Raw genomic sequence first — 25082 nt, 5'->3', positions numbered from 1 at the left:
TCAACATATTGCAGGCGTTTACTGTCACCAGGGGGCAGTGTCAAAAACAACCTATCCGTTATTTACTCCTGCAGTTATTGTCTGTCTCTCTATTACAATTTGAATCACCCCTACAGTGAGTCAGCTAACATAACAAGCATTTTAGTGAGTGTATACTTGATGAAACAATGCAGAAATATTAAAATACCACAGAGTACATAACTGAACTGATTAGTCTGCAGTGAAGTCACCTGCTTTATGAAGATCAATATCTACCATGTCTAGCCAATAACAGTAACAATAATTAATAACATTCTGTAGTATATAGGTTAAGTTTGTAGGACAGATACATTACCTGACCTATACCTATAATACAGTTTAAAGAATATAGATGATCTTCACAGTAACTGCTTTTTTAATTAAATGATTCACAAGTTAATTGTTGAATATACTAACAAAAATCATATTTGTATTTGATTCCAAAATAAGAAAGAAGAGAAAAAAAAACATCAACAAATAAAATGAGTCTTCATTACCATATATGAATGTCATTGGGAAAATGTAAGAAAATGCTGTGTAAAATGCAACTAAAAAGTGAATGCAACGGTTTCCAATTCTCATAAAGCCATATTTTATTCACAGTGGAACGTAGATAATATAAAAATATTTAAAAGTTGTTTAAATATAAAAATATAGTAGATGGAGAGGACTGCCAGCTGCTCTCAAAGCTAATTTAGAATGGAAAGAGGCACGTTTTACAACAGCATAATAGGAATAGGAGAGTGGAGGTGTGGAACTGCCCAGTCTCCAGTCTGAACCTTTCACAAATTAAAAACATTTGGCACAGCCAATCCAGCAGCTGGTCTCTGCGTCCTAAAATTCAGTTAAATTCAATTTTATTCATATAGTGCCAAATCACAAGAACAGTCACCTCAAGACACTTTATACTGTAAATTATTGCATATTTATACCTTGTATATTGCAGTGATAGAGTCTGCAGCTTCCTCTCTAATAAAAGAAAAGAGGATCCTACACACTGGCAAATATGGCCCTGTCCAAACTTTTTTCAGATGTTCTCCTGGCGTCTAATTCAAGCTGGGAGTTTTCTTAGAATGGTACATTTTTATCAGATTTAAAAACTAGATATATTTTCCATGTTCTGCTGTGAATAAAATATGAGGTTTTAATTGTTTCATTTGTTTGCATTCTGATTTCAGTTACCTTTTACACACCATGTCAACATTTTTGGAATTGGGTTTGTAAGTCAGGATAATTCACTTGTCTTAGCTGTTATTTAAACTGGTGGTCAGCTTTTTCTGACAGGTGTCTGTTGATGAGTTATTGTTCGATTGAGGCTTCCTGGTCAAAGCCAAAGACCACAGGAACATGAAGACACCTGATAAGAGAGAAAAAATGCAACTTTTCTCACAAATGATCAAAATCCAGTGCATACTTTATACGAGAATTGGTCACATACTAACCTTGACAGGAGTTGAATATTGTGAATACATAGATACCAGGGAGTGAAACATATGTGATGCTGGTTAACCCCCAAGGTAACCCCAGCACAAGGCTGAGGCCCAACACTTTAACAGAGTCCTTCCATAAATTCCAGCCTTTGTTTTTGTTTGTCTTTTTCCAGCCAGTGTTGCTTCCAAAGCCTCCACTACCCCTTCTTATCCCCCAGAGCTTAAACACAACTAGTCCCATAACACAGGCATTAAACAGCACCACCAAGGAAGGAAAGGCCACTGTAGTGATGAAACTGGTTATAAGGTGCTTCTTCGGGAACTCGCTGTTCATCCAGCATCTGCTCATTGTTGAAAAACAAATATGTATTAAATAAATATAAAACATTTTGGAGGCAGGATATAAATGTCACCAATGTTAACACCAAAGTATGATTTTTTTTGTCTTGAGAAATCAAATCTCATGGGTCACTGCATGCATAAAAGTCCTACTGATGATATTTTCTTACATGTGTGCTGTTGTATTGGAGAGTTTGGCGTCCCGCATGTGCAGGGTGTATTTACCATAAACACCTGAAATCGCACAAATCACTGCGACTAGTGTCGGGAAGCCTAAAGAAGTAGAAATAGAATGATTTTGAAGTGAAGTATTAAATGCATTTACAAAGATAAAATAAAAAAAAATTGTATGTGCTACAGCTTGAAGTGCAAATGTTAGCAAACATGACTTCTCTGCAGTCTTTCTATTGAAAAAGAAGTTGCTCTACATGAAAAATAATTAAAAACAAAAGTTGAGTGTGGATCTAGACCACTCACCAGCCTTTCAAGATTATCCATCCTTGAGGCTTTATTACGACACTGATTGCTGGACTTTCTTTTTTTTTTTCCATGCTCATTGTAATCACTCGACATTTGTGCACATACTACAATTTCATATAGTATTATTCGACACTCTCAGCAAATCACTGAAGTATTTGTAGTAAAAAAAAGTTGTAGAAAATGGAAAAAATACTGTATACATACCATATGGACAAACCAATCTCATTTAGCCATTTACCTGGATTTTAATCACCAAATTTATGATGTTTTCTCAACTTTGTAGTATCAAACGACAACAACAACAACAACAACAAACCTACACTATCCATTTCCATTTGGCCTGTTTGACAGCATCTGACGAAATTGTGTTTTAACCTTACTTTACTCACCCCATCCAACTAAGCTGAGTTTGAGAAGATATTTCCTGAAAGTGATGTTAAAAACCCGACTTAGTAGAAGGTAGAGATGGAACCCTTCCAGAGCAGTCCAGCTGAAGGTGGCCAGCAGAGACCAGTGTAAAATCAGACCCAGAACCAGACAAACTGGGCTGTCCTCATTCAGCAGCCATGCCGAGAAACAGGACAGCAGGAAGCTGAGGTGGAGGCAGAGCATTGCTCCTGTTAGCTGCATGTGCAGATTAGTTGTCTTCTCAGGACGCCGACGACTAAAGAGAGAAACAGAATTACAATTTTTTTAACAATGGAAGAAATTTGGCCTTTTTTTAAACCTTTCGCTTTGAACCCTCAATTTTGATAACACTAACAATAGTAACTCCACACAGATGAAACTGAGAAGCTTGTGATTTCCCATAATTATTGTCAGACTAAATATGCCAGATAATGTATCCTGTTCTATATGTAACCAAGAGTACGGGAACCAAGACTGCCAAAAATGGGAAGAAGATGATGAAGCTGGAGGAAGAAAGAACTAAACCCTTTCAAAGTAATATTAGAGATAAATGAAGTAAATTTAAATAAATAAATGTAGCAATTTAGAGTATGACCCATATGTTGATATTTCTTCATAATTTGCTACTATATTTATTTATTTGAAGACTATAACCCCTTTTTAATAATGTATAGGTTTTATGTAAAATAATGATTATCTTTGCATCCTAACTGCCTTTAATCCAAGGAGATAAGTGTCAGAGGATCCAGTGCTCCTTTTTCTGTTTCTTCTTCCAGCTACTTCCTTTATGGCAGTGGTTCCCAAAGTGGAGGGTGCAAAGCCATTGGCGGAGGGGGGTGGGGTATGAATAATAAAAGAAGCCTTGGACACTGCTATGGACAGGTTTTTTGACGGAGCTCCCACACAAACACAAAGCAGAAGATGAAGCATCGCCAAATATGCTTCCGAACCAACTTCCAAGCCAAAGACTAGCAAATGTGATGAAGCATATCTTGCCATTGGCTTCACCTGTACAACAGTGGTGCCAAGTAGGGGTGGGTTTCAAAACTCGATTTTCCGATCATTTATTTAATCCTGAATCGATTATTAAATATAAATGTATTTTGCCAGAAATGCCAGGATCTCGGGTTAAAACTCACAAAACTATATCAACAACCACCAAACAGCTAAAATAGTAAATGATGGCAGGAAAAAGGATTCCACACAAAGATGTGAACACAAAGCGCAGACCCGACGCATCAGAATCTGTGAGATGTCGGCTTTCTCACCCGACGGCACATACACGGGCACGCTGTCGGTGCTGAAAGCTGACACCTCACAGCTTCTGATGCTGCAGGTTTTATCACTCTCTGACCTAAATTCACTGAAACGGCAGCAAAAGATCAAAATTACACTTCACATTTGATAAATATCATCATTACTTCCCTCTTACTTTCACCGTTTTGTGTCCACTACGATAAAATCACGCTTCCTGCACAGCTCTCTCTCTCAGTGTATTTTTTAAAACAGTTTCCCATCTGTATTTTATCCTCAGTTACTTTGACACAAAGGTGTCTGCAGTGATGCTCACACCTCTGATGAAGTCTCACAAGTGTCAGTACTGATAAATGATCAGAATTATAATATTTCTGATTGTCTGGGGCAAAATTTAATCAAATCGAATCTGAATCCAATTGATTAGAAATCATTGATGATACCCAGCCCTTGTGCCAAGGTAGGTTTCCCCTGCGTCGGGAGCACGCACTGGGCTCACTGTCCAAATAACGGACAAACATTATCTCACATGAACACTTCTTATAATTACTGAAATTTTGGAGATGTTAGCTCATTATACAGTGAAGTTACAGTGGGAATCTTATAAAACAAAGGGGGCCTAGCAAAAAAAGTTTGGGAACCAGTGCTTTAGGGGAAATTGTTTTAATGTAACTGCCTAGACTTCAGCTTCAGAAAAAAAAAAATCCAATTTTGTCTGCAAACATGCAGAGGGCTTCAGGACTGTTCACACTTGACTGAGGATCAGTCAAGTGTGAACAGTTTTTGACCGACGACTGTGGGGTGCCACACTTTAGGAAAGATTATGTGCAAGTGTTTGTTTCCCACCAGATGTGACACAGTACATTTAAACTGGTCTGACTGATGCAATAAACCAGTCTTTCACAACATAACTTCTGTCAGTGGTTGACCTTTAGAATTTTTTCTATGAACTAAGCCAACAATAATATATTTCTTTATCAACACATCACCTCTTTAAAATGTAATACTAGAGAAAATATCAAAACATGGCAGAAGTTAAAAGGACATTCAAGTAAAACATATGTACTCACTGTAGACAAATATAGATGATCAAGCTGATGAATGTGAAGACAACGGAGAGTGCTGATCCAATGTAAGTGATGTAGCTGAGTGTCTCCGAATGAGATTTACTCACTGATAATTGTGGGTTCTGGAACATAAAAAGACACTGTTGAAATGAAGTCTATGTTAAGATGTTTAATGGAGGCCTATCCACGGGCCTCGGTCAAATAGTTTCGGTATTATAATTTAAAATCACTCCACCTCTTCTTATAACAACTTTTCCACTTTTTTCACTCTAGTTTTGACCCATAGAAGACTGCTGCACTCCTGCTTCAAGTTCTCATATGGCATGGTGAACCGTTTTTACAGACAAAGATTTCTGGATGTGTTCCTCAGCCCATTCAGTGACTTCCATGACAGAATCATGTAAGTTCCACCGGAAATCATGAGTATCCACTATTGATTTTCTGCCTTTTTTTGTGGACAGAAATTTATTCAAGGCAAATCTGTTGGGAATATATATAATGAGAGGTAAAATGTTATTCTAGCTGTCTTTTTATTTCTCCAGCCTTTTATAGCCCCTGTCCCAACCTTTTTGAGATTTGTTGTTGCCAACAAATTCAAATTAAGGGTATTTTCCCACATGCATTCATAAGATTTGCAAATCACTGAATTCAGTTGTTTGTTTGTTTTTGTTTTTGTTTTTTTTAAATTGAAGTGCTAAATTAAAACTCCTTCAATCAAATGTTATTTAAAAATTGAATGCATGGGTTAGCTAAGCTCTGAAAAGCATCTCTTACTTTGTTAGACATATGGTATCTAACCAGATTCTTACTCTGGATGGCATTACCTTGGCCTCCAGTAACACTGTGAGGAACCTTGGAGTCATTTTTGACCAGGACATGTCCTTCAATGCACATATTAAACAAATATGTAAGACTGCTTTCTTCCATTTGCGCAACATCTCTAAAATTAGTCTCTAAAAAAGTCTCAGAGTGACGCTGAAAAACTAGTTCATGCATTTATTACTTCCAGGCTGGACTACTGTAATTCATTATTATCAGGATGTCCTAAAAACTCCCTGAAAAGCCTTCAACTAATCCAAAATGCTGCAGCAAGAGTCCTGACAGGGACTAGAAAGAGAGAGCAGATTTCTCCTGTTTTGGCTTCCCTTCATTGGCTTCCTGTTAAATCCATAATTGAATTCAAAATCCTGCTCCTCACATACAAGGTCTTAAATAATCAGGCCCCATCTTATCTTAATGACCTTGTAGTACCATATCACCCTATTAGAGCACTTTGCTCTCGCTCTGCAGGCCTACTTGTTGTTCCTAGAGTATTTAAAAGTAGAATGGGAGGCAGAGCCTTCAGTTTTCAGGCCCCTCTTCTGTGGAACCAGCTTCCAGTTTGGATTCGGGAGACAGACACTATCTCTACTTTTAAGATTAGGCTTAAAACTTTCCTTTTTGCTAAAGCATATAGTTAGGGCTGGACCAGGTGACCCTGAATCCTCCCTTAGTTATGCTGCAATAGACGTAGGCTGCCGGGGGATTCCCATGATGCATTGAGTTTTTCCTTTCCAGTCACCTTTCTCACTCACTATGTGTTAATACACCTCTCTGCATTGAATCATACCTGTTATTAATCTCTGTCTCTCTTCCACAGCATGTCTTTATCCTGTCTTCCTTCTCTCACCCCAACCGGTCGCAGCAGATGGCCGCCCCTCCCTGAGCCTGGTTCTGTCTGAGGTTTCTTCCTTTTAAAAGGGAGTTTTCCTTCCCACTGTCGCCAAAGTGCTTGCTCATAAGGGGTCATATGATTGTTGGGTTTTACTCTATAATATAAGGCGCCTTGAGGCGACTGTTGTTGTGATTTGGTGCTATATAAATAAAATTGAATTGAATTTGTTAGAATTTGTTATTATATGTGGGAACTTCCAAGAGAAAATGGCTCTTTTGTTGCTTGCATTTAAGTTGAAGATATCACCCTTCAAGCTCTTTAAAGACTCAATTCATATGCTGTTCCTAATTAAAGTTGCTATACACTGATTAGACAAGCGCAGATTTTATCACAGGGCTTTATTACATTCTGTAGAAAGAAGTTATCATTTTACCACAAGCACAGCGAAGAAGCTCAGATGGTTGCAGCTGCAAATAAATTCATTTCCTGTGTTACTGGTTTCACAGCCTTCAGTGCTCCAATAACCTAATAAAATAAATACGTACAAATACATTAAGTAGTTGTAAATCTTCTTTAGATTTAGAAATGACTATACTGGAGGCTGACATCTGTAATAATACCTGTTCCATTTCCCATTGCTGATTCCGCCCAAAATACACAAGTCCCATTTTCCACCTGTGAAAAAAATGAATAGAAATACCATGAAAACAGATTATTAGATTTTCAAAGTAAGATGCTGTTGCAACCATTTTGATGTCTTCTTACCTCTTTGTCATGTCTGAAGATTAACTTGATGGGTTGCTGGAGGTTATTCACTGAAAGAGTTCCTGCCTTCACCGATAGGACTGAGCCCCTAAACACAGTGCCTTCTCTGCGGTGAAACTGTATTTGCCTGCCTTTTGAACGAGGACTTAGCTGCAATGTGTGAGACACGTGAACAAAGTGCTGGGATGAGATTGACTGCAAAAAACTCTCCTCTTAACATGAAGACCCACAGGCCAAATCTAGCCCTTCACTAATTTAAATTCAGCCCACATACTAACACATTTGTTAGTATGTGGTTTACACAACTACACACACCCACGCAGTAAACAGCCTAAACAGACTCAACACTCAAAACCACCTGAAAGCTTACAAGCTAGAAAAAGCAGAATAGAACAAACAGGAAAGCAGATGCAAGCAAAGATGGAAGTCTGAGGTTGTTTTTAGCAGAAGACGTTTGTATAACAGAGCGCCATATATCTGTTTTTAAAGAACATAATTTACATTGTGATTGTGATGTTTGAATCCACACACCAGCATGACAAGAGACGTGGAGTTACAGATGGACACCAGCGACTTTAGGAAGTTGCCAAATTTACAAGAGACATACAGCCCAGTATGTTTCTGTTTTCTGTACCTGAGCTGTAAAGGCAAGTTTATGTGCACTAATTCGAGGGAAGAAGGGAGGCTGAAGGCTGAACTACGTGCTCAAACATGTTTTTACTCTTGTTTATGAAACTTCCCACACAACTGATTTGTCATTTTCAGGAATGTGAAACAAAACTGGTGAGATTTCTGGGTATATGTACATGGAAATTTAAGATTTGATTAAATATACTACCAGACGTACATATTTGACATGATATAAAGGACAGTATTTCTCATTTCCTACTGTGGCCTTCAGTGAAACTGAACCTGCAACCCCCACAGATCAGCATTTTTTCAGTGAATGACATCAACGTTCTCTTTCTGGAGTCACTGACCTTAAAATGACTGCTGTTTATTACAGAGGCCACCACCAGGACCTCCACCTCAGGCACATTTCCTCTGCTTCTCTGGAGAGCTGATGATGGGATGTGAACCCTATGTTCATGTGTAGGACTCACATCAACCTGAAGCGTATACACAAAAACAAAATTTTAAATATTCTGTTTTTGTTATTTATTGAGTTCATTAATACAAAAATAAAGCAATTCAGATAAAATGTAATTTTTTCACTTCCAAAAAGCACTTCAGCTCCAAATGACCTCACCTCTTGAAGCGAGTCTACTTTGAGTTGTGTGATGCCTGCCATGAAGCGACCTCTTGGCTTGCAGGTCATAATTTTGTCCTCATAACAACTACCAACAGAAATTTAACATAGTTCAGATATACAAATTAGTGATATAACTGAAGACAGAGACAATAAACTAATAGAAATAATTAATAAATAAGAAAAAAACAATTATTTCACAGTCTGCTTTGGTGTGATTTGAATTTATTGATTTCATTTGTTCACAGTTATATATTATATTTACTTGCTTTAAAAAGTATCAGTTATTTTGGGGAGTGCAACCAACACCCTTTCCAGTTAGACACATTATAGCACTGATCTTTGAAAACCCCTGACAGTAATTTAAAAATAATGTCCTACGCTTCCAGAGTGTCAAATGCATCTCAAAATGTGACAAAGTGTCCTTTCATGTCATAAATATTTATTTATACACAGACACTTTGCCAGGAGCCCTCAGTGTCACATTTGATTGAGATTACGGTATAAATTAAAAAGATTATACACTTAGTACGTTTTTATGATGAAACCATGTTAAAACACTGAAAAGCAGCCTATGTAGAGATAAAAACATTTTAACAGGCAGTAACTTCTGTTATATGGAGTGAATGCATAAACAGTGATCATATCTCTCCTTCAGGTTGTATCAATTATGTTAAACTAGTATTTATCAACAGCAAGTTTATTTATTCATGAGAAAGATGATATAACCTTTCAAAAGCAGGAATGTGAGATGTACAGAATAAAACGAATTACCGTGTCCATGCAGTGGGCCTTTTTAGGCACTCCTGGAGAACATTTTCACAGTAGTCTGCTATAGTGATACACACCAGAAGTGAAGGGATCAAAATTAGCATCATTAATACATTTAAACAAGACTGAAAGGTGATAAAACATCAAAGTGACATTTAACTCCAGAGGCAAGTGAGAAGCAGCTGTTTGATCAACACTAGGAACTTAGCGTTCCTGCTACCTGATAGCTGAGATGCTAGTCAGTGATTTTACTTTTCTCGTGGTTTGAGAAAATCCACAACCTTGAGATAATAACAGTTAGAGTGGTATTTCCCTCACAAGCACACAACTTTAAACATCATAGGAATGATATGGTAAATTTACTCACCCACAGCTTGGGACATAGAAAAACAGAAGATTGTAACTAGAAAAAATGTAATCCACATCGTGGCTCACTCAGCCACAAACACAGGTATGCTCTATGAGGTCCACAGGGTGTTGCTCTGCTTGGCTGAGGCTTGCTAACTGAGACAAAGTGGGAGTTTCACATCTGTATATATCACATGTTCTTGGCAGAGGCAGAAGTTCAAGTAGCGAGTTGTTGCTCTGAGTTATGATAGAAATATTTACACAGACAGTATATAACCACACTGAACACACAGGCAGTGAATCAGTTTGAGCGTTGTCTGCCGGAGACCCTGCTGCTATGGTTACATGAAGGAAAATTATCAGTTGTTTTATCAAGGCTTTATCATTTGAATTAATGGTATGACCTTAATCCTTTCTATGCTGTGCTTCTTGGTTGACAGAGAGAGCCAGAGAAAGATAAACATTCATAAACACAAGATAACTTGATGAGATCATAACTTGGGCAAAGAACTTCAATAAATTAATGTTAAAACAAGTCTGACAGAAATCTTAAAATCCACCCTAAAGAAAAAAAGAGAGTTAGGAAATAAGTTTAAAAAAATAAAAGACATTTCCAAAGTAAAAAAATCCAACACAGAGTACTGTTGCACCCTGTTTCAAACCATGCTGATAGTTACAGCCATCAGTACCATTACAAAAGCCTCAGTTAAATAAGGTTTCATTACTGAGTCATAGAAACCATTTAAAATTAATCTATTATGCTTATTTCCAGCTTATTTCTGCTACTCCTTCACTATATTTTGTATGTAAATATTGTATTTTGTACTTCATGTCTTTATAATATATCTATGGGTTTATTTTGATGCTGCCTTCCTGAGTTCCTGAAGGCTCTGGATGTTGTAGGGCTGTCCTGGTTAACACACCTCTGAAATGTTCAGTGGAGATCTCAGGGGGTGCCTTTGGAATGGCAGACTGTAGTGGTGGTTCCCCTGTTAAAGAAGAGCTCCGACAATAGGGGATCACACTTTTCAGCCTCCTTAGGAAAGTGTATGCCAGGGTACAGGACAGTCTGCCAGTTAGTCAAACCTTGGATTCTGGAGGAATGATGACTTTTTTGTTCTGACTGTGGAACACTAGACCACATCTTAAACCTCTCAAGGATATTCAAAGGTGGGTAGGAGTTTGCTCAACCAGTATACATGTGTTTTGTGGACTTGGAGAAGGCATTTGACAGGGTCCCTCAGGATATCCTGTTGAGGAGAATGGGGTGCCTGGCTCATTTTTACAGACCATTCTGTCCCTGTACAAATAAAGCCAGAGCTCGGTTCATATCACTGGTAGTAAGTTGTACTTGTTTCCGGTTGGTGTTGGACAGAATATCTAAGCATGGCAAGGTGGTGGAGGGTCTTTGTTTGGGTTTTTTGAGATGATGTGTTCATCGTGCGGTAACCTTCTGCTTTGAATGGAGCAGTTTGTGGCTGAGTGTGAAGCAGCAGGAATGAGAACCAGCACTTCCCATTCCAAGATCATGATCCTACTGGGAGGAGGACCCAGGGCAGACCCTGGACTCACTAGAGATTGTATCTCTCAGCTGCCTGGGAATGTGAGTTGGAGGAGTTAGGTGGGGTGTGGGAAGTCTAGGCTTCTATGGGGTAAGGAATGATCCGGTGTAGACAGCAGCCATGTTGTCCTGCAGCCTTTTCCAGTGCTGGACTGGACCGTCTGCATCAGGTGGGTAGCAAGCATCAGAGGCTTTGGAATGGGGACGGGGGGGGGGTGATATCTGCATCAGTGTACATGCATATGTGTGTGTGTGTGTGTGTGTGTGTATCCTGTGTTCAGCTTGAGAGAGAGTGTGTCCTTTCACCTGGTTAAGCAAAAGTCAACAGTCCTCGGCTGATGCAGGTGTCCTTGAAGGATAGGGGCAGAGAGTCAAAACAGAGTCCTGTTATCAAGGAGAAGAATTTGTTGTTCCAGAGCCGAATGAGTGAAGGAGATGATTATGGACTGATTCTTATATAGTGCTTTTCTACTCTCCCCAAGTACTCAAAGCACTGTGTACAACATGCCTCATCCACCCATTCAAGCACTTCTAAACACAAGTACAAAGTAATCTACATTCACACACATTCACACTCCGATGAACGCATCATCTTGCCCAAGGATATCTGACATGCAGACTGGGGAAGCCAAGGATCAAACCACCAACCTTCCAGTCTGATCTGCTCTACCACCTGAGCCACAGCCACCCGCATGAATAAATAAACTTGCTGTTGTTTGGGTTAATGTGAACAACTGCATCCGATTTTGCAGTCGGGCTAATGTCCCTCACTGGTCATCAGGTATACAGGGAGTGCAGAATTATTAGGCAAGTTATATTTTTGAGGAATAATTTTATTATTGAACAACAACCATGTTCTCAATGAACCCAAAAAACTCATTAATATCAAAGCTGAATGTTTGTGGAAGTAGTTTTTAGTTTGTTTTTAGTTTTAGCTATTTTAGGGGGATATCTGAGTGTGCAGGTGACTATTACTGTGCATAATTATTAGGCAACTTAACAAAAAACAAATATATACCCATTTCAATTATTTATTTTTACCAGTGAAACCAATATAACATCTCCACATTCACAAATATACATTTCTGACATTCAAAAACAAAACAAAAACAAATCAGCGACCAATATAGCCACCTTTCTTTGCAAGGACACTCAAAAGCCTGCCATCCATGGATCCTGTCAGTGTTTTGATCTGTTCACCATCAACATTGCGTGCAGCAGCAACCACAGCCTCCCAGACACTGTTCAGAGGTGTACTGTTTTCCCTCCTTGTAAATCTCACATTTGATGATGGACCACAGGTTCTCAATGGGGTTCAGATCAGGTGAACAAGGAGGCCATGTCATTAGTTTTTCTTCTTTTATACCCTTTCTTGCCAGCCACGCTGTGGAGTACTTGGACGCGTGTGATGGAGCATTGTCCTGCATGAAAATCATGTTTTTCTTGAAGGATGCAGTCTTCTTCCTGTACCACTGCTTGAAGAAGGTGTCTTCCAGAAACTGGCAGTAGGACTGGGAGTTGAGCTTGACTCCATCCTCAACCCGAAAAGGCCCCACAAGCTCATCTTTGATGATACCAGCCCAAACCAGTACTCCACCTCCACCTTGCTGGCGTCTGAGTGGGACTGGAGCTCTCTGCCCTTTACCAATCCAGCCACGGGCCCATCCATCTGGCCCATCAAGACTCACTCTCATTTCATCAGTCCATAAAACCTTAGAAAAACCAGTCTTGAGATATTTCTTGGCCCAGTCTTGACATTTCAGCTTGTGTGTCTTGTTCAGTGGTGGTCGTCTTTCAGCCTTTCTTACCTTGGCCATGTCTCTGAGTATTGCACACCTTGTGCTTTTGGGCACTCCAGTGATGTTGCAGCTCTGAAATATGGCCAAACTGGTGGCAAGTGGCATCTTGGCAGCTGCACGCTTGACTTTTCTCAGTTCATGGGCAGTTATTTTGCGCCTTGGTTTTTCCACACGCTTCTTGCGACCCTGTTGACTATTTTGAATGAAACGCTTGATTGTTCGATGATCACGCTTCAGAAGCTTTGCAATTTTGAGACTGCTGCATCCCTCTGCAAGATATCTCACTATTTTTGACTTTTCTGAGCCTGTCAAGTCCTTCTTTGGACCCATTTTGCCAAAGGAAAGGACGTTGCCTAATAATTATGCACACCTGATATAGGGTGTTGATGTCATTAGACCACACCCCTTCTCATTACAGAGATGCACATCACCTAATATGCTTAATTGGTAGTAGGCTTTCGAGCCTATACAGCTTGAAGCAAGACAACATGCATGAAGAGGATGATGTGGACAAAATACTCATTTGCCTAATAATTCTGCACTCCCTGTATCAATTCCCCGTTGCAGAGCCAAGATCTCATCCATATTGCGTTCAATAAACACAGTCTGAGCACTCACGGCTTGCCCATCACAATCATGTCAGCCAGCCTCGTGGTGTTTTGAACAGCTGTAACCGTGAGTTGTTTGACAGATGTGATGGGACTTCCCATGATGCACAAAAGAATTCTTCCTCTGTTAAACTCTTTTCACTCTTGATGTGTTTTACGGCACTGCTGCTTACCACAAAATGTTGCCTTCTTCTCATAATTTGTGCCCTCCTTATCTCTGTGTGCTCTTCTTATTTATCCTCTATTTCCCCTCACCTGGAACCACAAAAGCAGATGGCTTGTGTTGAAGATCTGTTCCTGTCTCTTTCCTTTATGGCCAAGTGCTGCTTATAAAGGATCACCATATGGTTGTGGTTTTCCTTCCTGGGGTCTTTGTCTTATTATGTAAGGTGCCTTGAGAATAATGTTCTTATGAACTGGATGTATAACTACAGCTTAATTGAATTAAATGCTACTCTGGTTGCATGTGTTTTGGAGGATCTGTCACATTATGTGCTGTTGTAAATCAACCAGCCTATGAGTAAAACCACGAATAAAACAAAAAAAGGCTGCAATTATTGTGCACAAGGGGTCACTCTAGAGCGACTCTGTTATTGAGTTTCATAGTTCAATACTCAGTTTCAATTCCTGTCAGATAACATCAGATGATGTCTGCAGCCCCATTTCACTGAAAAGTTAGTTCAGTCCAAAGCAATTAAAGTATTTTTTCATGTTAAACACTCCATCAGTAACAGTACTAACCACTGAGCTATGTTGCAACATTCATGCTTCACAATCATCTGTACAGTAGCAAAAAGTCATGGCGTGTCTGCATAGTCTCCTCAATTATAGGTGACTAATACACATTGAGTCAGCTGCTGAGAGGGTATGTGGGCTCTGTGATAGGCTGGCTTGTGTTTCAGGATGTACTGTTGATTAAAACAGAAGGACTGACAGCAATCTTTGTACCTAAACCACTAAAGCAAAAGGTTAGGTGCAATTTTAGCTCAAGAAACTAACATGAAACTTTAAACCTTATGATAGTTTCCAGAAATTATCATTTAGACCATTTAAGTGTGTAGAAATGATGCTGTGCATTAAAATATTTTAATCATAGTTTTCCTACTTGACTCATACGTGAGAAAGCCAGACAAAAATATCTGAAAGTGTATAGTTCACTGAGAGACTGACCTGCAGTGAAACCAAATGTTTTTATGAAAGCACAAAAGTTTCCATCTACAGTAACTTACCTAAGTCATAATACATGAATTGTCTTTTATGAATCAGTAAATTGTTGAGAATCTTTGCCTTCTCTACTAAAAATAATACAACCATAAGAATCATAGCTGCATTTTTTGAAAATATACATTTGCATATAAAAGAAGAAACAAAACAGCAACAAAAACCCAAAAACTCATTCAACAGTCAACACCTAATATACATCATAGATAATACATCTTGGCTGTTATTGGCTATTGGCTGCTGAAACTGGTGTTCAACATTTTTTGAAGAGTCTCTGACTAATGAAACATAGCCCGATCAAGACTTCCGGGCCAAACCCACAGACCAAAGAAATATAAATACACCTGAGAAGAGAAGAAAAACGAGTGTTAATTCTTCTTGCAAGTGATCAAAGTCCAGTGCATATTTGATATAAGAATCATTCACATAATAACCTTGAAGGGAGTTCAAAATGGTGAATATGTAGATCCCAGTGAGTGAAACGTACGTAGTGCTGGCTAACCCCCAAGGTAACCCCAGCACACAGCTGAGGCCCAGCACTGTGACACAGTCCCTCCATAACCTCTTTCTTTTCTCTTTGTTTATCTCCTTCCAGTCACTGCTGCTTACAAAGCTCATCTTCTTATCATCACTTCTTAATTTCCGCATCTTACACACAACCAGCCCCAGCATGCAGGCATTGAACAGGACCACCAACAAAGGAAAGGCCACAGTAGTGATGTAGCTGACTAGAGGACACTTTGATTGGAAGTCGCTGCTAATCCAGCACCTGCCCATTAAAAAAGATAAAATAAAAAAATACAGTGAGCTCCTTTAACATAACAGCATGTATCTGTGCATAATCAAAATACCATGCTAATTACATATTTAAAATCAAAACCACTGAGTTTCTTACATTTGTGCTGTTGAATTGCCATTTTTGGTTTCCCTTAGTTGTAGAGTGTACTTTCCATAAACACCTGAAATCCCACAAATTGTTGCGACCAATGTGGGAAAACCTGGACAAGAGAATGATCAATTACCTTTAATTGAATCATTAGATACAAAGACCAAGATAAGATCAAATGTAACATTTTTTTTTTTAAATTTGCAATATCCATTGCAGTTTCTCAAACATAAAATAAAAGATATACGGAGAATGTTAGATTATCACCAAGTTCTGGGCTTCAGTGTAAGAACCTTGCCAGTGTCTGTGTGTGTACGGGTAAAACGCAAACACTGGAATGTGGCTTCTCTTAATTTAATTTATTCAAAAAGAAATTGCTCTACATGAAAAAAATACAAACAAACAAAAAACAATAATACGAGTCTACACAAATCACCAACCTTGAGAAATTTTGAGATTGAGCCCCATCTACATATTCCTCTTATCTCTAAACTGCCAGACTTTGTCAGTTTGTTCAGTTGACTAGAAGCTGAACTGAGAGAGGAAGTGATTTGCAACACAATGGAAAAAAGTCAATAACATTCAGCAGCTTTAGTAGATAATGTGTGAAAATGTCCCACTATAACTTTTTCTTAATTTAAAGGTGACCAATTCAAACAACAGCCAAAGAGAGCTCAGGATACTCTTGTTTCTGAATTTTTCTTTGTATAATTCTACTTGTTTTTAAGGTTATTTGTCAGTTTTTTGGTTTCTTAGTGTTCTTTATTGTCAGGTCTCAACTGTTATGAGTTTCACCCCAACTTGTGCTCAGTATTTCCGTTTAGGTAGTTTCTCATTTTTGATAGAAGGATAACGATAGAAGTTAGATTAGATTCAGCTGTCTTGTTACTCTCCTGTTTTCAAATCATTAATTACCTTGCCTATATTAATTGCCCTCAGTCTTGTCTTGGAACTATTGCTTCATTAGTGTTTTTCTTTTTTTTTTTCCATATTTGACAGAAACAATGTCCCAACAAAACTTCACTAACCCCATCCAACCAGGCAGAGTTTGAGCAGGTATCTCCTGATATAGATGTTAAAGACCCGAATGAGCAAAAGGTAGATTTGAAACCCCTCCAGAGCACTCCAGGTCAAGGTGGCCAGCAGAGACCAATGCAGAAAGAGACCAAGAACCAGGCAAATTGAGCTGTCCTCATTTTTCCTCAGCCATTCCCAGAAACTGCACAGCAGGAAGCTGAGGTGGAGGCAGAACATTGCCCCTGTAAGTTGCATGTGCAGACCTGTGGCCTTCTCAGGACACCGCCGACTACAAGAGAAACAGGATTATTTATTTATCACCAGTTTTGCAGACAGTAGACATAATCTGGCATTTTTAGATGTTTAATTTTAAAATCAGTTTCAATATCTGTTCATACTTTTCATGCTTTTCCATACTTTACACCAATAGAGATTATAAGCTTGTTGTTTGTTTATAATGGCTATAAGACTAAATATACAAGATAAAATGTCTTGTCTATGTGTAAGTGAGGCACGTGGTCCTGTGGATTAAACAATAAAAGACAAAAAACTGAAGCTGGCAGCAGTGATGATAGGGTCTTCACACTTTGTCAAAGTGTGCTACAGCTGAGGCCAACTGTTGCTACTGTCAAGCTATTTCCTGTTGTCACATGAATAGCTTACACATTTCTTCATGGTAGTTTCATGAAGGAGTTGCTTGTCCTGTGTAGAACCCACAATGAAAATTTCCTGTACATCTCATGAACATTGAATGATGTTTACAACTTAAGTACCCAATTTCTTGTTTCTATGCCTATGCAGTAGTTCGTTCATCTGTGACCAAAAGACATAGAGACGTCTCCACACTTGGACTCTTATCAAACGTGAAGTTTGGAGCAGATTTGGTAACCATGTCATTTTGGCACCGTCACATGCAAGAGCCATTAAATATAAACATTTTCACAACAACTGACATAGGTGTCAGGATTCACAGTGTTTCAAAGCTTTCCAACCCCGTAAAATACTTTAAGGTAAATTGAGATGTGGCCAAAGTTCAATGTAAATTTACAATGAACTAAAGCGAAAGTATCAGCTATAGCTATAGCTGCTGCGCAATACTGACATATAGGTGTGTTGAAACTAGACTGGGGGCTGAAGTGGTTTACTATCAGCAGGGTGCAGTGTCACAGACAACAAGTCAAACTATAGAAGAGAGAACAATAATTTATTTATAAGGAACTAAAACCTACTCTCTGCAAATGGCAAAAACCCAGGCATTTCTTTAGGTTTACAAACTAAATAGGTTTTGCAAAAAAGCATTCATGCAGGGAAGTTCAAACATTATTTTTAAAAAGTTTCAAAAATTGGAGCAACAACTGAGGTCCTATGAAGCAACATGTGGTGAGAGGCGCTGTAACCTAGCAACATAACATAGTAGTGTTCTCAGAAACAGGCAAGCCATCTACTTAGCCACCAAACACTGTGGTGGGCTTCCTGGCTATTTGTGTGACCTGGGTTTTTGCCACTCAGAATGAAATGCTTGATGTGAAATCTTTCACAATGAATGTCATGTTAAGTGTGTGGGACAAGTTAGTTTTCTGATGCTTAATAACTAATGTCTAATCTTTCACAACATAGTAAAAAACAAAACAAAATGTAATTTTTCTATGAAATGAGATGGCAGTAATTCACTTAGTATGAACACATTACTTTAGGTCCTTGATGAAAGGATGAAAAAAATGTCTCGTCTGCTAAACTAAAGAGATATTCTACAATATTTAAATATGACACATCACGGGACATGAGGACACTCACTGTAACCAAATGAAGACAATCAGGCTGATGAATGTGAAGACGACTGAAAGTGCTGATCCAATGTAAGTGATGTAGCTTAGCTTCTCCGCTTCCAAGTTTGTGACTGATATCTCAGGGTTCTGAAACGTAAGACAATATGTACGTATGTAAAAATAAGGGAAGTACCAGTGTGACCAAGAAGCTGGTGTAGACATGCTAAACACTGCAGTTCCCCCAAAAGCAAGTTAATTACTAAGGTTAAAATTGCCATAATGATATTAACAATCAAGTTTACAGCTTAGTACAAAAATAGTTTTGAGGTTCTATAGATAATTTCATCCTATTTATTACAATTGTAATAGAGTTATAATTGTAGTTATAACGAGAGGCTCAAAGTCAGGCATGCGCCAGCTTTGAGTAACATGTTTGCTAGCATAAACAGCTCTGGCTAAATACTGTCAGCTAACCTTTAGATTAGTGATATTATTTAACAAATACTATGTGGTGTGACACAACCCAGTCAAACAATTTGTACTTCAGTTTTAGTGAGAGAATACAAGTATTCCAGTATTTTATTGTTGTTTCGTAAGTCATCAAAAGCAGATATCTGTATCTGTACAATGTACCAATACAGATTATTGATGAAGATTCCTAACATCCGCTGTCCTCTCTTCCTCAAGGCGGCTAACACTGAGGCTTCTAAATGCTGATTCCAAAACTAACGAGTGACATATCAGGTTACATCCTGCTTTTATACAATCTATATGTAATACACTAGTTAGCTCACGCTGGCATTAAAAAATCTATTCCTCTCATTTATTCTGGTATATTTAATTATACAAAATATGTCACCCCTCAAATGCTATACACATGGCATTTTGTCTCCTAATTGATATGCTGTGCCGAGTTACAGCTGCTAAACAATAATAAGACAAAAATATATTTTTATGACCAAAGTTTGATCATTTTCTGTTAAATTATATTACCACAAGAACAGCAAAGAAGCTGAGATGGTCGCAGCTGCAAATAAATTCATCTTCAGTTTTATTGGTTTTGCAGCCTTTAACACTCCAGTAACCTACACAGGAAAAAAAATCAGAGCAAGTAAGTGTGCGTCACCTTTTTACTTAGAAATAAAAATACCAAACAATGACATCGATAACAGCACCTGTTCCATTGTCTGATTCCTGCCAAAATACACAAGTTCCATCTGTAATCTGTGAAGACTAAATCAAAATAAGATGGAAACAGGTTATTCCATTTTCTAAATATGATGTTAGCCCAACTATGTTTGTATTTTTACCTTTTTGTTGTGTTTGAAGAATAACATGATGGGTTGTAAGAGATTTCTGATGATTTCACCATTTTCTGTCATGTTAACTGCCTTCACCGCGAGGACTAATCCTCTGAGCACAGTGCCTTCTCTGCGGTGGAATTGGAATCTACTTTTCTGAGGAGGACTCAGCTGCAATGAGGCAGACACATGACAGTAATGTTAGTGTTGAAAATGGGATTTTTGTTGTGTGTGGGACTGTAGGCTGTAGGTTTATATTATGAAATGGTAATTATGAAAGAGTGAATTTTGGGCCATTTTACAGAGAAAGGAGTATGTATATATACTACTCCTAATGTAAGGAGTAGTATAATGAATTATGTTGCCCTAGATGTAACTAAGTAGCGTACTGCGTTACTTTGAAGAAAAGTATCCTGTTCAATGTGTAATACATTGCTTTTTAAAAGACCCCAATTCTGATAACAACAAAGAGGGGAAATAGCTCACAGCATGCAATTCATTTGCATATCTTTGACATGCTGCTTGGAGCTGGTGGTGACTCTTAAAGCAAAGCCCACGAGAACCTAATGAGCATCAATAAGCAATCGAGTGGGTAAAAATTATTGATAATGGAATCAGCATTGCTAAATTCTTATAAGTTTCCATTCCTACTGATGCGTGAGAAAATAATAAAGCCCTCTGAAAAGTGAGGACTCTTAAAGAGAATGCAACAAGGATGCCATGGAAAGATGATTCGTTTTGCAGGGCAGTGTCCTGTTGAGAATCCAAATCCTACAACTTTAGCGCCCTATCTTGCAAAGCCATAATGGACTTTTGGATGTTGTCATTTTGCCCCTGCTCAGGCTTTTCAAAAGCTGCCATCCTCCATCTGAACTTTCACCTTTGTGTCTCTAACGTCTGGCTTTCTTCCACATCACCTTCTGACAGCTATAAATAAACTTCTACAGCTCTGAGTAAAATCCTTTCTGCCTCGCTCAGCCATCATATCATTCTGCAATCAAACAAGACCTGATCTCCACTTCAAGGGACAGAGGATATAAAGTAAATAAACAAAATTTTTGGAAAAAAAAGTTGATGCAAAATGTTTCTATGAAAGACAATACTTAAATTATGTATTCTTACGGTATGATGGGACTAAGGTTCTCTCTTAAGGTTCTACTTACCTTAAAATAAGTGCTGTTGATAACAGAAGCCATCACTGTGGTGGCAGCTCCTTTGAAAGCTGAGGATGGGATGTGAATTCTGTGGTGAGATGTAGGGTTCATATCACCCTGAAAAGCACAAACAAGAGCATGAAAAAAGATCTGAATGCATACATCCTCCACAGTATATCAATACAAATATATATAACACAGGTTATAATTTATAAAAGTTACCTTTGCTTGCACCTTGTTCCTTGTCTCAGGTATTTATAGATCTTTCAAGAAAAGATATTATAAAAACAACAAACTCACCCCCCAAAAATGTGCTCACCTCTAGTGATGAGTCCACGGTTTGACGACTGAAGCCGAATATACGCCTTTTGAGTTCACAGGCTGCAGTTCTTTCCTCATAACACCTGCAAAGATATACTCACTATATAAGTATTCACTGATCTGAAACAAATGGCACAACTAAATCTATGAATATATACTGAAGGTGACGTTTCCATTACAATAATCAGATAATATATTACCTGCAAATATTGATAAACACTACCAGTCAAAGTTGGGACACACCTTCACATTTACTGGTTTGTTTTAATTTTCACGACTATTTATGTTGCAGATTCTCACTGAAGGCATCAAAACTATAAATGAGCACACATGGCATTATGTAGAAAACAAAAAAGTGTGAAAAAAGTCAATACATGTTTTATATTTTACATTCTTAAAAATAGCCACGCTTTGATTACTGCTTTGCACACTCTTGGCATTCTCTCACTGAGCTTCATGAGGTCGTCACCTGAAATGGTTTTCCAACAGACTTGAAAGAGTTCCCAGAGGTCCATCTCATCCTAAAACATCTCGACTGGGTTTAGATCAGGTGACTGTGGAGGCCAGGTCATCTGGCGCAGCACTCCATCACTTTCATTCTTGGTCAGCCTGGAGGTGTGTTTGAGGTCATTGTCAAGTTGAAAAATAAATGATGGTCCAACTGCAGGATGCTGTGGTAGCTATGCTGATTCAGTGTTCCTTCAGTTTTGAATAAATCTCCAACTGTGTCACCAGCAAAGCACCCCCACACCATTACATCTCTTCTTTTATGCTTCATGGTGAGAACCATGCGTGCAAATACCATCTGTTCATCTTTTCTGCATTGCACAAAGTCACAACGGGTGGAACCAAAGATCTCAAATTTGGACTCATCAGACCAAAGCACAGATTTACACTGGTCTACTGTCCATTCCTTGCGTTTCTTGGCCCAAACAAATCTCTTCTGCTTGTTGCTCTTCCTTAGTCGTGGTTTCCTCTGAACAGTTGATGTAGAGATGTGTCTGCTACTGGAACTCTGTGTGGCATTTATCTGGGCTCTAATCAGAGGTGCTGTTAATTTCTGAAGTTGGTGACTGGATGAATTTATCCTCAGCAGCAGAGGTAACTCTTGGTCTTCGTTACCTGTGGCAGTCCTCAATTTCATGGCAGCACTCCATGGTTTTCACGACTGCACTTGGACACATTCAGTTTAAGCAATTTCCCAGACTGACTGACCTTCAGTTCTTAAAACAATGATGGACTGCTGTTTCTCTTAGCTGTTTGTTTCTTGCCATCATACGAATTCTAACATATGTTGTGAAACAGGGTGTCAGCTGTGTACCAACCTGACTTCTGCATAACACAACTGATGGTCCCATCCCAACTAAGAAGGCAAGAAATTCCACAAATGAACCCTGACAAAGCACACCTGTGAAGTGAAAACCATTTCAGGTGACTACATCATTAAGATCATTAACAGAAGGCCAAGGGTTTGCAGCGCTGTCAAGAAAGCAAAGGGTGGCTACTTTGAGGAATTTAAAATATAAGACATATTTAGAGTCATTTTGTCATTTTGTTCTTTGCTGCATAATTCCATATATCTTGCTTTATATATTTCAATTCAATTCAATTCAATAAACTTTATTGATCCCGAAGGTTGGCCCGCAAGGAAATTGGGTATTTGATATCTTCAATATGTATGTACGATGTAAAAAGTAAACAGACTAGTAGTGTATATATGATAAACATAAACATGGATCTACTAAGTTGATCGAACACATTGTTTAATGGAATATGTTCCGAATTCCAAAAGTTCAAGAAAAAAAAAAAACCCCATGAAGTTCTCTAAAAGCACACAAACCCCATTTTCCTGCATGACAGTCTGGTGATTTAAGCCGCGCACTGACACCAAATGACACTGTCAGCTTTTAGTAAAAGTCAGTGTCATGGTGGCTGTGTGTGGCAGGCAGATTTGGGGACCCAATATGCAGACTCAAAGAGGCGGAAGTAAACTCAAACTTTGCTTTATTGCTGGACAAACAGTGGGTCGACCACCCAGGTACCCTAACAGGCAGTTGGATAGCATCATTTATGACTCTGAAAGGCACTAACACTCTCAGGAGTACTCTTTGGCTACGTCCACACTAGCCCGGATAGATTTGAAAACGGCATTTTTGTCTGAAAATGCTCCGCGTCCACACTAGCGTTTTCAGTCGTTTTCACAGAGTTGCGTGTCCACATTGTAACGGCCAAAAACGCTTACATTCCAGTACTGAGCATGCGTGAAACAAGAAGATTCGACCTGCCTCACTTCTGTCTGCCGTTTATTTAGTTTCAGGCTCTTTGAAATGTCGCGGCAAAATGTTTAGGAAAAGCACAGAGTTTTTTAAATGGACTAACAATGAGGTGGAGTTGTTGCTGCGAGTAACACAAAAGTACAAAGATGCAAAAGCGAGTGAGAATTAAATAAGGTCTCTGGAGCATGTACAAACTGATATTAATCTTTAATAAGGCTGTCAAAATTGAGAGCAATAGAAAACAACTGCTCTATAATGCCCTCCGCTATCTTAGTTTAATTGGTCACATGACTGCATCATATGACTAACATGTGTCATCGTTTAGAAAGTCTGCGTTTTTGCTGTCCACACTGCGACGTGAAAGCACCGTTTTCAAATATATGCATTTTCAAGAACTTTTTGAAAACGCTGCGTTTTCCATCAGCAAAAACGCCGTCTCAGTGTGGACGGGAGGCCAAAACAGAGAGAAAACGATGCATTTTCAAACGAAAACGTATTAGTGTGGACGTAGCCTTTAGCTGAGGCAGATATTTCAAAACACATAAATGATGACAATCTAGATATGAACATGTTGTTCATCTTAATTTCAATAGGTTTAATGTCTGATTCCATAAACAAAATTTATTATGTATATCTGTGTTTCTCTTTTTGACAGTCACGTTAAGTCAAATCCAGCATTTATCCACAGCAAATAGTGTCCACATTAATTCATTCATGTAGTACAACAATGCAACTTATCCAAAACAGGAGTGTTTAGATGTCCATCATTTAAATTACCGTGTCCAAAAAAGACTACTTTGTGTACAGTGAAGCAGGACATCTTCACACCCTGTCAAAGTGAAGCAAACAGAAAGTGAAGGAATCAGAAAATAACAGTCATACAAGATTTGAAGTTGATACAGTTTTGAAGTCTGAATTCAGAGACAAATGAAAGGCAAGATGTTCGGCTGTTTGGTCAGTACTTACTTAGTGGCTTCTGCGTTGTGAAACTGTTGTTGCCACCTGGTAGTAGAGAAGTGTTTTAAGGGGCTGTTTACAGTTAGTGTTACTCATCTCATAAGGAAACAACTGTAAACATATCAGCAATTACATCGTAAGATTACTCACCAACAGCTTGGGACATAGAAAAACAGATGATTTTGACGAGAAAAAGTGTAATCCACATCGTGTCTCACTCGTCCACAAATAGCTCTATGCTGTAAGAGGACCATTCAATGTGCTGCCCTACCAGGTTGAAGTGTGCTTAACCAAGTGAGCTGAGAATTTCACACATTCTTAGCAGAGCTGTGGTTCAGAGGTCAGAGGAGGAAGTGATTCATGGCTAATGTTTTGGGTTTTTTTCAAAGATGTCATGACTGAGCAATTTGAAGCTGCTGGTTTAAATTTCCA

The 25082-nt window shown here is 38.6% G+C and overlaps 2 protein-coding genes across 5 annotated transcripts; both read right to left on the bottom strand.

The window, feature by feature from the left end:
- Positions 1-408: 408 nt before the first annotated feature.
- Positions 409-10004, bottom strand: LOC146678167 (adhesion G protein-coupled receptor G1-like). Its single transcript, XM_085410778.1, has 12 exons — positions 9803-10004; positions 9439-9496; positions 8665-8752; positions 8396-8524; positions 7416-7565; positions 7271-7325; positions 7084-7175; positions 5000-5118; positions 2657-2931; positions 1958-2060; positions 1461-1789; positions 409-1375 (listed from the first exon to the last, which is right to left on the bottom strand). The coding sequence occupies exons 1-12, from the start codon at positions 9858-9860 to the stop codon at positions 1263-1265; spliced, it is 1569 nt and encodes a 522-aa protein (XP_085266904.1). The 5' UTR covers positions 9861-10004; the 3' UTR covers positions 409-1262.
- Positions 10005-14572: 4568 nt separating this feature from the next.
- On the bottom strand, positions 14573-24936 carry LOC146678166 (adhesion G protein-coupled receptor G1-like). 4 transcript variants are annotated; one of them, XM_085411872.1, is made up of 13 exons: positions 24801-24936; positions 24660-24695; positions 24471-24522; positions 21416-21500; positions 21106-21213; positions 19952-20113; positions 19817-19874; positions 19635-19726; positions 18670-18788; positions 16887-17164; positions 15868-15970; positions 15407-15741; positions 14575-15316 (listed from the first exon to the last, which is right to left on the bottom strand). In XM_085411872.1, the coding sequence occupies exons 1-13, from the start codon at positions 24856-24858 to the stop codon at positions 15270-15272; spliced, it is 1533 nt and encodes a 510-aa protein (XP_085267998.1). In that variant the 5' UTR covers positions 24859-24936; the 3' UTR covers positions 14575-15269. The 4 variants fall into 4 exon arrangements, with proteins under 4 accessions (XP_085267920.1, XP_085268074.1, XP_085267998.1 ...); XM_085412029.1 differs by having other exon boundaries at positions 24660-24722; positions 24801-24874; XM_085411794.1 differs by lacking the exon at positions 24471-24522 and having other exon boundaries at positions 14573-15316; positions 24660-24722; positions 24801-24920.
- Positions 24937-25082: the final 146 nt, after the last annotated feature.

The sequence above is a fragment of the Rhamphochromis longiceps genome, linkage group LG1 (assembly GCF_057381845.1).
Source record: "Rhamphochromis longiceps isolate RC_006_pf linkage group LG1, R_longiceps_female_GT1.1, whole genome shotgun sequence".
Lineage (NCBI taxonomy): Eukaryota > Metazoa > Chordata > Actinopteri > Cichliformes > Cichlidae > Rhamphochromis > Rhamphochromis longiceps.
Note: the sequence above shows the minus strand (reverse complement) of the source record. Positions and strands in the feature narration are given on the sequence as shown.

What these genes read in the sequence shown, in the direction of transcription:
- LOC146678166 (XM_085411794.1), bottom strand. Translation starts at nt 24,904, where the DNA reads ATGGTCCTCTTACAGCATAGAGCTATTTGTGGACGAGTGAGACACGAT. An exon ending in CACAACGCAGAAGCCACTAA is followed by an intron (nt 21,501 to 24,659) that starts GTAAGTACTGAC and finishes ATATCTTTGCAG; the next exon opens with GTGTTATGAGGAAAGAACTG. An exon ending in CCGTGGACTCATCACTAGAG is followed by an intron (nt 21,214 to 21,415) that starts GTGAGCACATTT and finishes TGTGCTTTTCAG; the next exon opens with GGTGATATGAACCCTACATC.
- LOC146678167 (XM_085410778.1), bottom strand. Translation starts at nt 9,860, where the DNA reads ATGTGGATTACATTTTTTCTAGTTACAATCTTCTGTTTTTCTATGTCC. An exon ending in GCTTCTTCGCTGTGCTTGTG is followed by an intron (nt 5,119 to 7,083) that starts GTAAAATGATAA and finishes TTTATGTTCCAG; the next exon opens with AACCCACAATTATCAGTGAG. An exon ending in AATATTCAACTCCTGTCAAG is followed by an intron (nt 1,376 to 1,460) that starts GTTAGTATGTGA and finishes CTCTCTTATCAG; the next exon opens with GTGTCTTCATGTTCCTGTGG.